Source organism: Nelusetta ayraudi, unplaced genomic scaffold, assembly GCF_046127955.1.
Source record: "Nelusetta ayraudi isolate G7.1 ecotype Tasmania unplaced genomic scaffold, CSIRO-AGI_Nayr_v1 ptg000016l, whole genome shotgun sequence".
Lineage (NCBI taxonomy): Eukaryota > Metazoa > Chordata > Actinopteri > Tetraodontiformes > Monacanthidae > Nelusetta > Nelusetta ayraudi.
The window spans coordinates 5970569-5983291 of record NW_027466066.1 but is presented as its reverse complement, the minus strand read 5'-3'; the positions used below and the strand labels follow the sequence as shown (position 1 = coordinate 5983291).

Sequence of the window (12723 nt, the reverse complement as noted above, 5' to 3'; positions counted from 1 at the left end):
TTATTTCTTCATGCTGCTGGCATTCTATTCTATTCAAAATAATTCACTTTCCACCAGGCAATAATACCTGAACACAATGATAAAATAGAACGTGTCAGAATCATTCACAGTGTGTGTGTGTGTGTGTGTGTGTGTGTGTGTGTGTGCGCGCGCACACTCGCACGTGTTTGTGCTACTTTCTCAGACAGATAATAGTTCGGTTCCCCTCTACCTGCCCTCAGCCTCCCTCCATCCAGGGGTTCTTCTATTCATACGGCCGCTCATCATCTGAGTCAGGTTCAAAGTCTGAACTCCACCTCCGTGCCACAAGAAACTCTACACCTGTCCACTTTTTTTTGACAGTGTGTGTCAGAGGGGGGGGGGGGGGGGGGCTCTCCTTGTTGCTGATCCTCCCTCATAGCCCCTGAACTCCTCCCTTGAGCTACACAGTGGGCCCTCAGATACTGTATGAGCAGCCCCTCCTGGCTCCGGGGGCCCTTTGTTTGCGTCGGAGTCTTGTCATCGTGTCGGTATACACACCGCTTCACTCTCAGGGTTTGAATGTTCATCCTTAGGGCTTCTCCCACTCGCTCGCACACATCTATCGCCTGGGTTCAAAGGGGCAAAGAGGTTTTTCCCCTTTGCGTGGCTCCGCTTACATTTGTGAAACACTTGTGGCCCCGCAGCTCATCGTAAGTGGTTAGATCTTCTTTTTTTTTCATGTCGGGTCAAAAAAAGAAAAAAAAAAATCTATTAAAAAACAAACAAAAAAAAAAACACACACACACATGAACAACCCAACCACATGTTTTCCCACTGGGGCTTTGAGTTTACATCAAGAGGTTCCCTGATGATGTATATTAATGAATTATAACGTCATTTGTTATGAATTATAGGGGGGGGGAATGTGTTTGCCATTTCAAAATAAACACTGGCAACAATCGGGGACTCTGTGCATTTAGGTTGCTTATCCATAGGTCGGGGAAGGGAGACGGAAGAGGAGAGGGGAGGGGGAGGGGGAGGAGGAGGAGGGTGGAGACTCGTAAAGGAAAAAAAAAAAACGGGCGTTGGAAAAACCCCTGAGTGAGAGATGAGCAGACTTCAGAGCGCGCGCACACTGCCGGCAGCACCGCAGCAAGTTGGACTCACACAGGACCGCTTATTTGATTTCTGCGAATAGAAAAAATAATAATATTAATAATGAGGGGAAAGTTTCGCGTCCGCCTCTGATAAATCTGCTCCTCCACCCTCCTCCACCTGGAACCGCTCCGCCTCTCTGCCTCTCCGCCTCGGGATGCTCCGCTTGCGCGCAACAGGTTCCGTCGGGGGAAGCGACGCGCGCCAGCTGCGAGCCGTGTAGGGAGGAGGAAGCAGCAGCATGCTGCCCCCGTTTCGACCGCTTCACGCCGCGCAGGAGATCAACTCATGGGATGTAGCGGATGCAGAGTCAGGTTCAACTTTGCCAAGGCGCTGTCCAGAGTGTCCGTGTTCCTCACCATGCTGCTGATCTTCACCTACTTCTTCTACTGCCTCAGCGGACTGTGCGACTCGGCTCCCAGGGCGGCGTTCGGCCGCCAGGCGTCGGGCGCCTATGACGACGGGCTGCGACCGTCGCCGCGCCTGCTCCTGGACGCGGCCCCCACGGACGCGGAGCAGCTTTACGCACCGGGGCAGCTGCCGGACGGCGCCCCGGAGAGCGAGAGGGAAGGGGCGGCGGGGGTCGGCGGCGGCGGCGGCGGCGGCATGTCCGTGTCCAACAGCTTCGGCACCAAGAAGTTCCCGCAGGCCATCATCATCGGGGTGAAGAAGGGCGGCACGCGCGCCCTGCTGGAGTTCCTGCGCATCCACCCGGACGTGCGCGCGGTGGGCGCGGAGCCGCACTTTTTCGACAGGTTTTACGACAAGGGGCTGGAGTGGTACAGGTAGGCGATCACACGCGAAACCCACGCACGCATGCAAAGTGCTTTTTCAGCGCTTGAAAATGTAACCGGCAGGTAGTTCCCCCGATTTAAAGGAACCTCCAGCAAATCAGCGGACGCTGCGCCGACCTGAGGGGTCACGGCGTCGCCGTCTCCTTGTCAACTGGGCAGGCAGCCGTAAAACTGACTGATATATTCAGAACCACAGGAGCCAATTTTCTCCAAGGGTTAGCGGGGTCCCCGGGGGGCTCTCCATCACCCTGACAGTCATCTAAACATCATTTATACACTTCAACGCGACATGAATATTCCCGCACGCACGCCGCCCGTGACGGCTCCATCGGCCTGACTGATGGCGTCCATTCACGGCGGGTCACCGCACATGACGAGGACGAGTCCCGAGCGCGACGTGCCACGAGAGTGGCCGCAGATTTGAGCCGGGGACCATCGAGTCCGAGTGCCCTTGAGGAGAGGGGATTCAGGGCCACCCATTGACGACGTGATGATAATGATGATCACCTCCAGATGTCGGAGAAGCTCTCGGAGAAGGTTCGACTCGGTGTCCGACCAAAGTCGGAGAGGTCTATTTTGGGGGGGACCTTCCGGAGTGAAACGGTTTGCCACAAGGGCAAAGAAGTGAGGTCTGACAGGATGAGAAGGGCAAACGATGAACAAACGCTTTGGAGTAATTGAATCTTCTTCAGGCTCCTTTTTTTTTGACTCCCCCTCTTAGCTGTGTCTTTTAACTGGGAACAGAAAGACATATGGAAACACTTTGGGCACTGATAATTTTAGCATGCTGTGAGGCTTCCTCCTTTTTTTATTTATTTATTTTTAATTCTTACGAAAACCACATTTGCAGCTGAACGCTTTGACACTTCAGCTACTCGTTTTTTAATGCTTCCCACCCAGTTTTGCATCTCAATATCTCATTTGTCTTGCCTCGCGCCCAGTTTCCCCCGCTTTTAACTGGACTTCCACGCCGCCCTCACCCCCCTCCCCCGCTCTAGCTTCTCCTCTGGAGGATTTCTTTATGAGGAAATACCTGTGGCAGAGCCGGTGTTGCCAGGCCATGTTTAATGTATGTTCCTGTCTGTTTTGATCGTCCAGACCTGCTGTAAAGGCGTTTAATAGCGCGGGTCTGCCGGCGCTGGCGTACAACAACAGCCGCGAGAGGCCTCTCTCATGGGCAATGATTATATTCACGAGGATCCGTCTGCTGATGTTTCTCCACCTTAAGACATTGTCTAACTCATAAAATGTCCTTACTATGGGTCCGCTGGGTTCGTTACGGCGTATTTAAAAGAGCAAACTGTTTGGTTTTCTACTCTGCTACCGGAATATTCGGCCCCAAATTCAAAGACCGCTGAGAGGATTTTCAAATAGATTGAATCGGGGTCAATGTCGGCCATTCGGATCCCAGTTACAGTAGGAACCGTAGAAGGAAGGAACACAGATTCCCACGTGGGACAGCTGTTAGCGCAGCTCTTCTCATCTTACAAGTCAAGATGAAAAGTTATGACCGGGTCACTTTTCCTTCCAAAAGTCCAAAAGTTTGTGATTTCACGTGTGCCAGGTTCTGACCGGCGTCTGATTGAACGGGTTGACTGGTTATATCTCCAAAAGAGTTGCGAGTCAGGTGGAGGTAAGATGAAACAGAGATGGAACAGAGAGAGACAGCAGGATTAAGGGGGGGGGGGACAACAGAGACGGCGGCAACGTGATCTGGGGTGAAATCACTGACTCACTGAAAGACGACACGCCTTTTGTCGGCGGACGTCAAAAAATCGGAGGGGGAAAGTGTTTTCGCTGTCAGCCGCGGCGGCCGCGGAAGCTGTGAACGACTGCAGTGCGTGTGAAACTGTGCGGCGGTCACCAGGAGGGCGAGATGTTTATTTTCTGTCTTTCTGAAGCCTTTCCAGCGACTTTCATTGATTTTCAAATTCCTTTATACGTGCAACCGGAGCCAAAACCCTCTGTTTAATCCTACACACCGCAAAATGCCAAACTGTGACCTTAACCCAGCCTCAACTCACAAACTGCTTCTACGCTTGAACCGTCACAGCGGATTTTCATCATAAAGTTGCGGCGGAGAGCGCGGACGGGCAAAATGTCCCCTCTTTGAATCGCTCTGTCGGTCGAGAAGTCTTCACAGCGCCATATACATCAGAACACACACACACACACACACACACACACACACACACACACACACACACACACACACACACACACACACGGAAGGAATGTCACGATTAAATCCTCAAAACAAGGCGACAATCAAGCGCTCTGTGTGCTGTTAGTCAGTGGGATCAGCGCGTGTCAGCACTGTGGCTGTAATTGAGGACTGCAGTTTAATCCGGGAAGACGCGTTGGTGTGAAAATAAAACGAAAAACAAGGCCGTAAACCAAACAAAGTGAAACTTTGACGTGGGTGGCGCTGGCGAGCAGCGCGGAGAGGAACCGAGCGAGGCGGCCGCAGACGGCCTCCCGCTGGCTCTGGGAGAGAGCGAGCAGGTGATCCCAGCGCGACCGAGTCCGTTCATGCTGCACTTGCATTGGCAGACGACCACGCCGGCCTCAGTCACGCTCGCTGCAGCCCAACCCGCCGCCCCCCCCACCCTCCGTCCACAGTCTTTCTCACGTTTGCATGAGTGCGTACCAGCCTGCCGCTAGGATGGAAAAGCCACAAATGGCGCATTGAAAAAGCAAGATTTAATGAATTTCTGCATCGTTTTATGACCTTAGAGGGACTCGGGCCGGGTGATGACTTTCATATGGGGCTCAAGAACCGCCGCCCACAGAAAGAAAATGCCCACAGCTCTTCAGTTTTCTGATCACCACGACTTTGTCACCAGGATGTGGGCCGGGAACAAGCTACTCACAGGCTCACTACTCATCTAATTGCGGAGTCAACATCTTAATAACCTTTAAAAAAAATGTACATTGTGGTGTTTTTTTTCTCATCATACAACAGGAAAAGACAAAAAAAAGTAGACAAATGCTTTTAACTGAGACTAACTTTGTATCGTAGAGCGGCCCAAACCAGCACATCGAGTGATTGTGGATTTCATCTTCAATTAGATAAAATCCACCGTGCAGCTCAAAACAAGCTTGATCAATATTTCAAAAGCCTGCCGATTTCCTGACCTACACCCTTGACACCGAAGGCCAGACCCAATTGGATTGCTGTTAAAATCTAGAATAAATCACACCGACGCTGAGAGAGAAATAGATTTTTGTAAATATGATACAGTAGCCACGGCAACAAGTGGTAATAATGTGAACGAATGCCCATTGGGTCAGTGTGTAAATCATTTTTGAAAAATAAAGCTTATATACCTGCTGCTTTATTCAACTTCTTCAGCCACGGTCAAAGTCGCAATGTCTTGATCAACTGTGAAGTTCGTACAACAAGAAATTTGTTTCCTCAACTGACGCATGACGTCGCCTGAAAAAGACAACGATCAGTTGAACACGCATCAAATGCCATTGACTTGGCGTATGTACGTAATATTCAATCTTCTTGAAGCTGCACCGGAGAGAAAATGATTGAATTGTTGGTTTGGTTATGCGGAAAATATAGATCCACAAATAATAACCTTGATGGATTATTGATTTCCAATATATTGCATTCAATTTTTGTCTTCAAAACAATGGCAGAGAGTCTGATCATGCTCTTCAGAGAATTATTTTAACTTTACGGTGGCCCGTACGGCTAATGTCAGTCAGGACAGCTGACAGTTAAAATGCCGGAAAGTCAGACAGTAACGCACATTCTTTCTAACAGTGGGCGATTTTTCTGACACCTCATTCCCAGTTAGTGGTCGAGGCTGAGATGACTGATTGGCGCAGCAGACCAGGAAGTGGTCTGTGCAGCTCTGAGTGCTATTGTGCTCTAATGGTGGCGGGTTTGGCTGCAGTTGGGTCAGGGTGATCACGTCGACTTGGAACGGGCTCGCGCTCACACCCCAAATTACAGTCATTTCGTAGTGCGCTGCGGCATATTTTGGGTTGCCTGTAACGTCCTAGGCAGGGTTTGCAGTTGCAAAAAAAAAATAAAAAAATTGTGTGTGTGAGAAAAAGTCGGTTTTGTTTCAGTCAGCCAAAATGAAATGTTTGAGATCCTCTGCGGTCGCGCTCGGTTGTGCCTCTAATTCCTGAAAACCTTTAACTGGATCCTGCCACCGCCCTGAGGAGTGATCAAGAGGACGAGCTTCAAACGGAACGCGAAGTTCAAACGGAACAAAAATAAATTAACGAGAAAATTAACTGTGATTAAATGCGTTGATCCTTTTTCATGGCTTGTTTCATGCTAGCAAGCAGACGAGTGAGCCTACAGCTTGCTAATTATTGCCAAAAAAACACTGCCCTGAGCAGAAATGCTAAAACCAAAATGCTAGGAACGACGGGCTAAGTGCAGTTTAGCAGGTAGCAGTTTCCTGTGTAGCACAGTAGTGGAGAGATTGGTTGATTTTTTGGGGCGGGGGGATAACTTGTTTATTGTCTTGTTTTAGTGTCGTCATTCTCCAATCCTTTGCTCTAAAAACTCTTATAATTACATTTCGAGTCAGTGGGTAGTAATCGTCCTAATGCCGGCGCTGCGGTCTCCCACAGAGAAACCAAACCCTTCGAGCTTATTGTGCATGCGGACGATCAGCAAAAAGGCAACTACAGGTTGACATGCGTGTCAAACTGCTCGGGTTGGTGTAACATATGTTTTTCTGCTCTTACTGCATTGTCTGGGTTTGCTGTAGTGAGATTCTCCACTCCTGCTGCGTCCTCCGGCTGCGTGTGTGCCCTCGGCCCTCAAGTACAGTTTTCTTTCCGACATCTTCGTACACAACACTGCTCAGGTTTCTGCGGAGACAAAGATGTAGACCTCACGGCGTCATCTGGCCTCACAGCGCGCCCGCGCTGCACTGGCGAGTCCTTGTGTGGAGAGACTCTGGGCTGATTCACAGCAGCAGTGTCCCCGACCTGTTGACATGCTGTCTGTTTGCCGGCAAACACGGCTTTTATCTCTGTCATTTGGAAATATAATCCTTTTACCCTCAGTCTTGAGCGGATAGCCACTAAAAGCTATGGTTAGCTTTAATAGCGTATGCTAGCGGACAAGTAGAACTCCGGTTTGTGTAAACGGCTGCGCTAGAAAAGCGGCCAAAATCCAATTTATGGTTTATTTTGTTTTTCACTTCTACAAAGCCATAAAATGAAAGCTCTGAAATCATTAAACATTTCAGGCAGTCCCTCTTCCAGTGCTAAACTGCTAGCTTAATGCCACATTTTATGATTCATTCACATGTGCGTTCTACTTTTGCACATAAAAGACAAACTGTGGGCTTTTTATGAGGGAGGTGATAGATTTTGTTGCGATAGAAGGAACCAGACTGGCTCCTAGCGTCGTTCCAGTCGTGGATATACGTTCAATTTTATTGTTTTCTTTTCCTACTGCAGTTTTTTGTTTTCTAGCCAGTGAGAAAATAGCAGCTTATTTTCCATCCAAGCGTGGAGGCATAAATCAAGGTTCCCACGCTCATCCTGACAGACCCAGACGTGGCCCGGAGGCTTCTTGTGCTGTCCAGTCCTCCCTTCAGCCGATCAACATTACCGGGGTTGTGTTTTCACTCAAGTTTGTTGTTTGCTCCACTATTCATTTTAACTGCCTCGATTTTTTTTTGCCTTCCTCTTCCCACCACCTCATTAATGAGAATGGTTGGGAAAAGTTTGGATTGCCGCCAGCAGAAATCAGCGGTGGGCACGGAAGAGTCCGGGAGGAAGGACATTTTTTTTTGATATAATAACCTGCGGAATTTAAGATCTCTTGGCGGAATGACACAGTAATTGCATCTTTTTCGGAACCTTTTGTGGACTCAGAACGCCTATTGTTAGGAGCGCTGCTGGGCCGGGGGGATTGTAGGGGGGGAACCCATAATCTTGGGGGCAGGAAGTCTCCCGGCCACATCCTCATTGGCGAGGGGTTGGGTTTTTTCGCATCCTGCGATCCAGACTGCCGAGAACAACATCAACCGGCGTAATCAGCGCGTAGCACTTCGGGGAAGAAAAAGCCATACATCCTCGAAGCAGCAGGGAGTTCCAGGCTGCGGAGCCTTCCAGCCGCGCTCAAATGGGAAACATCTCGGTTTTCTCCCGATTTGCAACTTTCCGCCGCGGCAGGCACGGAGGCACTTTCTCCACCCGCAACCCCCCCCATCCCCCCCGCCTCCACATCCTCGGGCTGAATGAGATAGAGCACATACGACATGATAAAAATGGCATGGCGGGGAGGAAATCAAGGAGGAAATTAATCATCCTAGATCTGTTTACAGTTTGGCCTGACACCCAAATGCAGGAGCAGATTTATGGGGGAGGCGGGGGGGGGGGGGGGGGGGGGTATGGTTTGTTATTGATTCTCTGATAATGAGGCGGCTTGTGATGAGGGAGCCACAGATTCATCAACTATTCATGAGCGCCGAGGAGGGGACGGCTCGTTGGTCAATTACCGAGGTGGCACCCGCATCACGTCGAGGAGCGAAGGACGAATCCCGGGCCGCGGGGAGGAAGGTGACGGGCGCTCGTCGCGTCCGTCGGCCGAAAGAAAACCGGCAGACGCCCCTCACGGCCGGCGAATGATCCGTCATACAGAGACAGACGTATCGATTGGACGCAGATAAACAGGGGACAGGCAGGCAGCGGCGGAGCCATTTGCAGCTCTCGCACTTGGATTATAATCAATTAATGGCCCTTTATAATGGGGATCATTGGGTGTTGGTGGGGGTGGGGGGTGGGGGGTGGTGGTGGGGCGGGGGCTTGAAATGGCTTAACTTTGAGCAAAGACTGCAACTTGACACCCATGACCCCCCCTCTCCCACCCCTTTCGACCCGCTTCACACTCATGGAATCTGTGTGCGATAGCAGAGATTCATCCGTCTCCTCGTAATTCGCCCTTCAAAGTCAGTTTTGAGCAACCAGGGTTCAGCAGAGGGCAACTTGCTTCAGTCTCCGGTGGATCACAAAAAGTGACAAGCAGAGATCAACACGTGTCCCTCCGCGGCCACCGTAGGCCGTCGCCGCTGTGTTGCAGAAACGCAAAAACCGAAACACTTCCGGGGTGTCCCTTTTCAAATATAAACCTTCCAAGTGTGAGTTTGTCGTCAGGCCTGACTTTGGTTTCAACATGAGAAATTCTCCTCGCTCTGTTTTTATTTTGGCTATAGCAAATAAACCCACGTAAACATAAAAAAGAATGAGCGAAACTCTGCTTTTCTTCAAGTGATCCGACGTAAACACGTCTTTACTCTGGCCGTCGCTCTGTCAACTGGAGCACAAACACTGGGCCCTAATGAACTCTTACCTCATCAATACTGCGGTCCTGATTGTAACAACAGCCGAATCAGCGGTCGACCGCAAAACCATTTCGACATAATAACTCGCAGGATTAAAATGAATTCCTCCGGACGCCCATCGGTGATTATCCGCATTTCTGAGAAGTCTCCGCTCCCCCGACATTTGGACTCAATAGAGACTTTAAATCGAAAGCGTACGAAGGCTCCATTACTTGTTTGTTTATTTATTTTTATTTATTTTTAGAAGGGGGGGGGGGGGAGGTTAGCCACATTAGAAGTTCTTTCTTTCCACTGATTCCACTTGAAGATGTGTTGAGTAAATGAACAACAGGCAGCTCGCTGTCTGGCTCGCACACTGGTTTTTCAACACACACCCTCCCCCCCCCCATGACTCAGAGGGTACGCAACGTAATAACACTGCGAAAGTAGCAGAAATCCATTAGGAGTATACCAGCGAAGAAGATTCGGTTTGCCACGCAACAGCAGTGCCATGTGGCACTTTTTTTGGAACGTGGGAAATGAGAGCTGCGGGAAAAGAATTCTGCCAACTGTCGGAAATTAAGGAAGAACACGCTCAGAGTTCAAAGCGGTTTAAAATCGAATGTCCAAAAAAATAAATAAATAAAATCCAATTTAAGTCGGATTTTACGCAAAGGCAAAGCAGATCCGCATGCTGCTGCCATGTGTTGAACACGCCAGCTGAGCTCAGCAGTTTGCCACCCCGGCCGGACTTCCTGCACACTTTGTTGTGTTTGGGTGCCTGCATGGATCCATAGGGGAGGTGAAGGTGGTGGCGGCGGCGGGGGCGGGGGCGGGGGCGGAGGCACTTTGCTCTTGCAGGAAGAAGTCGGGGGGGCGGGGCCGCTGCTGGGGGAGCGCTCCGTAGGAAATTGCTGTTAAGTGGCTCTTGAGGCTTTGTGGTTTTGACTCTTCAGCGCCCCCGAAGTGAGCGGATGGCCCTTTTGTTGAGGCCAAACAGTGAGACACAAACGGGCCGTCTGGGTCCCTCGGTACGTAAACACACCGCAGTGAGCAGGGGGCTTTAATCACAGATTTGAGGGCTCTTTAATGGCGGAGCGCATTCATTGTGTTTAGGTCGTCATCCGATGTTCCTCTCACAATCCCGCTGGAAAGACGTCAAGTTAAAAGTCGGGGGGGGGGGGGGAGTTGAGGCTCAAAGTGGGTTAAAGGTGAAAAAAAAAAAACAAAGAAAATTTCCAGTTGTGCAGCATCATCACATTGGAAACGACAAAGCCAGCGGCACATTTCTTTGTACCCTCGCACAAATCCCCGAAACATCTGGGCGCAATATAAGACAGGCTTCTCACTGTGATTCACACACACCAGTCTGCACTTTTCACCAGTTTTCGGACTATTTTAGCAAATTGTTCAGTTTCACTGCTCGTAATTCAGCGACGCTGCTCTGGGGACACCGCCGCCGCTGACGTTTGCAGACGAACCAGACAAGCTGCTTCTAACCAAGAGCAGCTCAGTGACTGAGTAGTTCATTCTAGTCAAAGCGACTCAACGAGAGTTCCGATGGTCGACAACAGAACATCTGCAGGACTGGAGAACATTGGTGATGATTTTTCAGGCATGGTCTACGTAAACGTGGATCTCTGAGCTCTTCATTAAGGTTCTAGTGATGTTCCTCGGGACATTCTTTCAGCAAAGTTTCTGGTGATTGGCAACCATAGAGATTCCAGGAGTCCTCGCTAGGTAGCCCGATGGTCGGAATCATTCGCAGTGTTTGATGATCTTTGGCTCCCCCCCCCCCAAAAAAATTTCAGGATCTCTTCATTTTCCTCTCGCCTCCCGCAGGAACCTGATGCCTCGGACCCTGGACGGCCAGGTCACCATGGAGAAGACCCCCAGCTACTTTGTCACCAGGGAGGCCCCGAGCCGAGTGTGCACCATGAACTGCCAGACCAAGCTGATCGTGGTGGTGAGGGACCCGGTGACGCGGGCCGTGTCCGACTACACGCAGACCCTGTCCAAGAACCCGGGCCTCCCGTCCTTCCAGAGCCTGGCCTTGAGGAACGCCTCCACGGGCCTGATCGACACCACGTGGAACGCCGTGCGCATCGGCCTCTACGCCAAGCACCTGGAGAACTGGCTCCAGCACTTCCCCCTGTCCCAGTTCCTCTTTGTCAGCGGCGAGCGGCTGGTGTCCGACCCGGCCGGGGAGATGGGCCGCGTCCAGGACTTCCTGGGCCTGAAACGGGTCATTTCGGACAAGCACTTCTACTTCAACGAGACCAAAGGGTTCCCCTGCTTGAAGAAGCCGGAGGGGAGCAGCAGACCTCGCTGCCTGGGGAAATCCAAGGGAAGACCCCACCCTCGCATCCCCGCCGAGGTGCTGCAGAGGCTCAGAGACTTCTACAGGCCGTTCAACCACCACTTCTACCAGATGAGCGGCCAAGACTTTGGCTGGGACTGAAGTGGGGGTCCTGGAAAACAGTTAAAAAAAAAGAAGAAAAGAAACCTTCTCAGGGACAGGAAGGAAGTTTGAATCCATCGACTGAGTCAAATCTTAGCCGAATCCACGCGACGCGCAGCACTGTTGTGTTTGGACAAAGCAAAACACGGAAGCGATGCCGCCAAAAACGCAGGTTGCGCACACAGGAAACGGTTTGATGTATAAAACCACTTCTGTGCTTTTGTGTTATGGATGTTACAAGGAAACTATGTACCAAAAGGGAAAATTCCCGTTGATTATAATTGAACACTTTCTTTATGACTTGCTTGTTTTGTTTTTATACAAAAACAAAGTATTTATGGCTTCTGTTGGTACGATTGACACTCAACAGTGAAAAAGTTTGTATTTATTACGCATCTATTGACAGGACATTGGTAAAAACGTGTCTCACTATTCATTTTAAATGGTTGGCAGTATTAATTGCACTGCGTTAATATCACGTTTGTTTGTTTGTTTTTAATTCATTCACTCCAAAAAAAAAGTTCCCAGTCAATTGCCGGAGGTGGAGGATACGTCTCAGTCCATTGAAATGAACAAGCCAACGATACCTCATCTGTAAATATTAAAGGTGGAACAGCACAGATCATCATCACACATGTTGGTGACAGAAGACGTTGTTCTTTTCCAACCGTTTTAACCTCCTTGTGTAAAGAACATAAAGTGCTGCCGTGTGTGTACTGGCTAAAGTCTGACTGTCAGTCTTCATTATGTGAAGTAAAGTTTTACCTGAACAAGCAGTTGGTTTCCTGTTTTTGTGTGCTTGTTTGTTTGTTTTTTTAATGTAATCCCACGCACTATTAACTTAACGACTGAAGCTGCGTTTCCATCACAGTTTTTGCGCAAAATAAAAGTGATATTTCTAAAACTTCGACAAAGCACGATTGCGTTTTTGCAGGTGTTTTCCATTGAACGGTGCGAAGCGCATGAGCCGTAATTCTTAATTATTGGAAAATCTCGCGGGGGGACTTTTCACGAAGATTTTGCTTTTGTTTGTTTACGT

General features: G+C 49.9%; 1 protein-coding gene across 1 annotated transcript; it reads left to right on the top strand.

Annotated features, from left to right (window-relative positions):
* Window positions 1–1077: 1077 nt before the first annotated feature.
* Window positions 1078–12458, top strand: LOC142886917 (heparan sulfate glucosamine 3-O-sulfotransferase 6-like). The gene is made up of 2 exons (XM_076024186.1): window positions 1078–1901; window positions 11066–12458. Exons 1-2 carry the CDS (start codon window positions 1405–1407, stop codon window positions 11682–11684), a joined length of 1116 nt encoding a protein of 371 aa, XP_075880301.1. The 5' UTR covers window positions 1078–1404; the 3' UTR covers window positions 11685–12458.
* The last annotated feature ends 265 nt before the right edge of the window (window positions 12459–12723 follow it).

Bases quoted from the DNA above. Each gene is read 5' to 3' on its own strand.
- LOC142886917 (XM_076024186.1), top strand. From the start codon at position 1,405: ATGGGATGTAGCGGATGCAGAGTCAGGTTCAACTTTGCCAAGGCGCTG. The intron at 1,902-11,065 runs GTAGGCGATCAC...CGCCTCCCGCAG, and splicing joins AAGGGGCTGGAGTGGTACAG to GAACCTGATGCCTCGGACCC.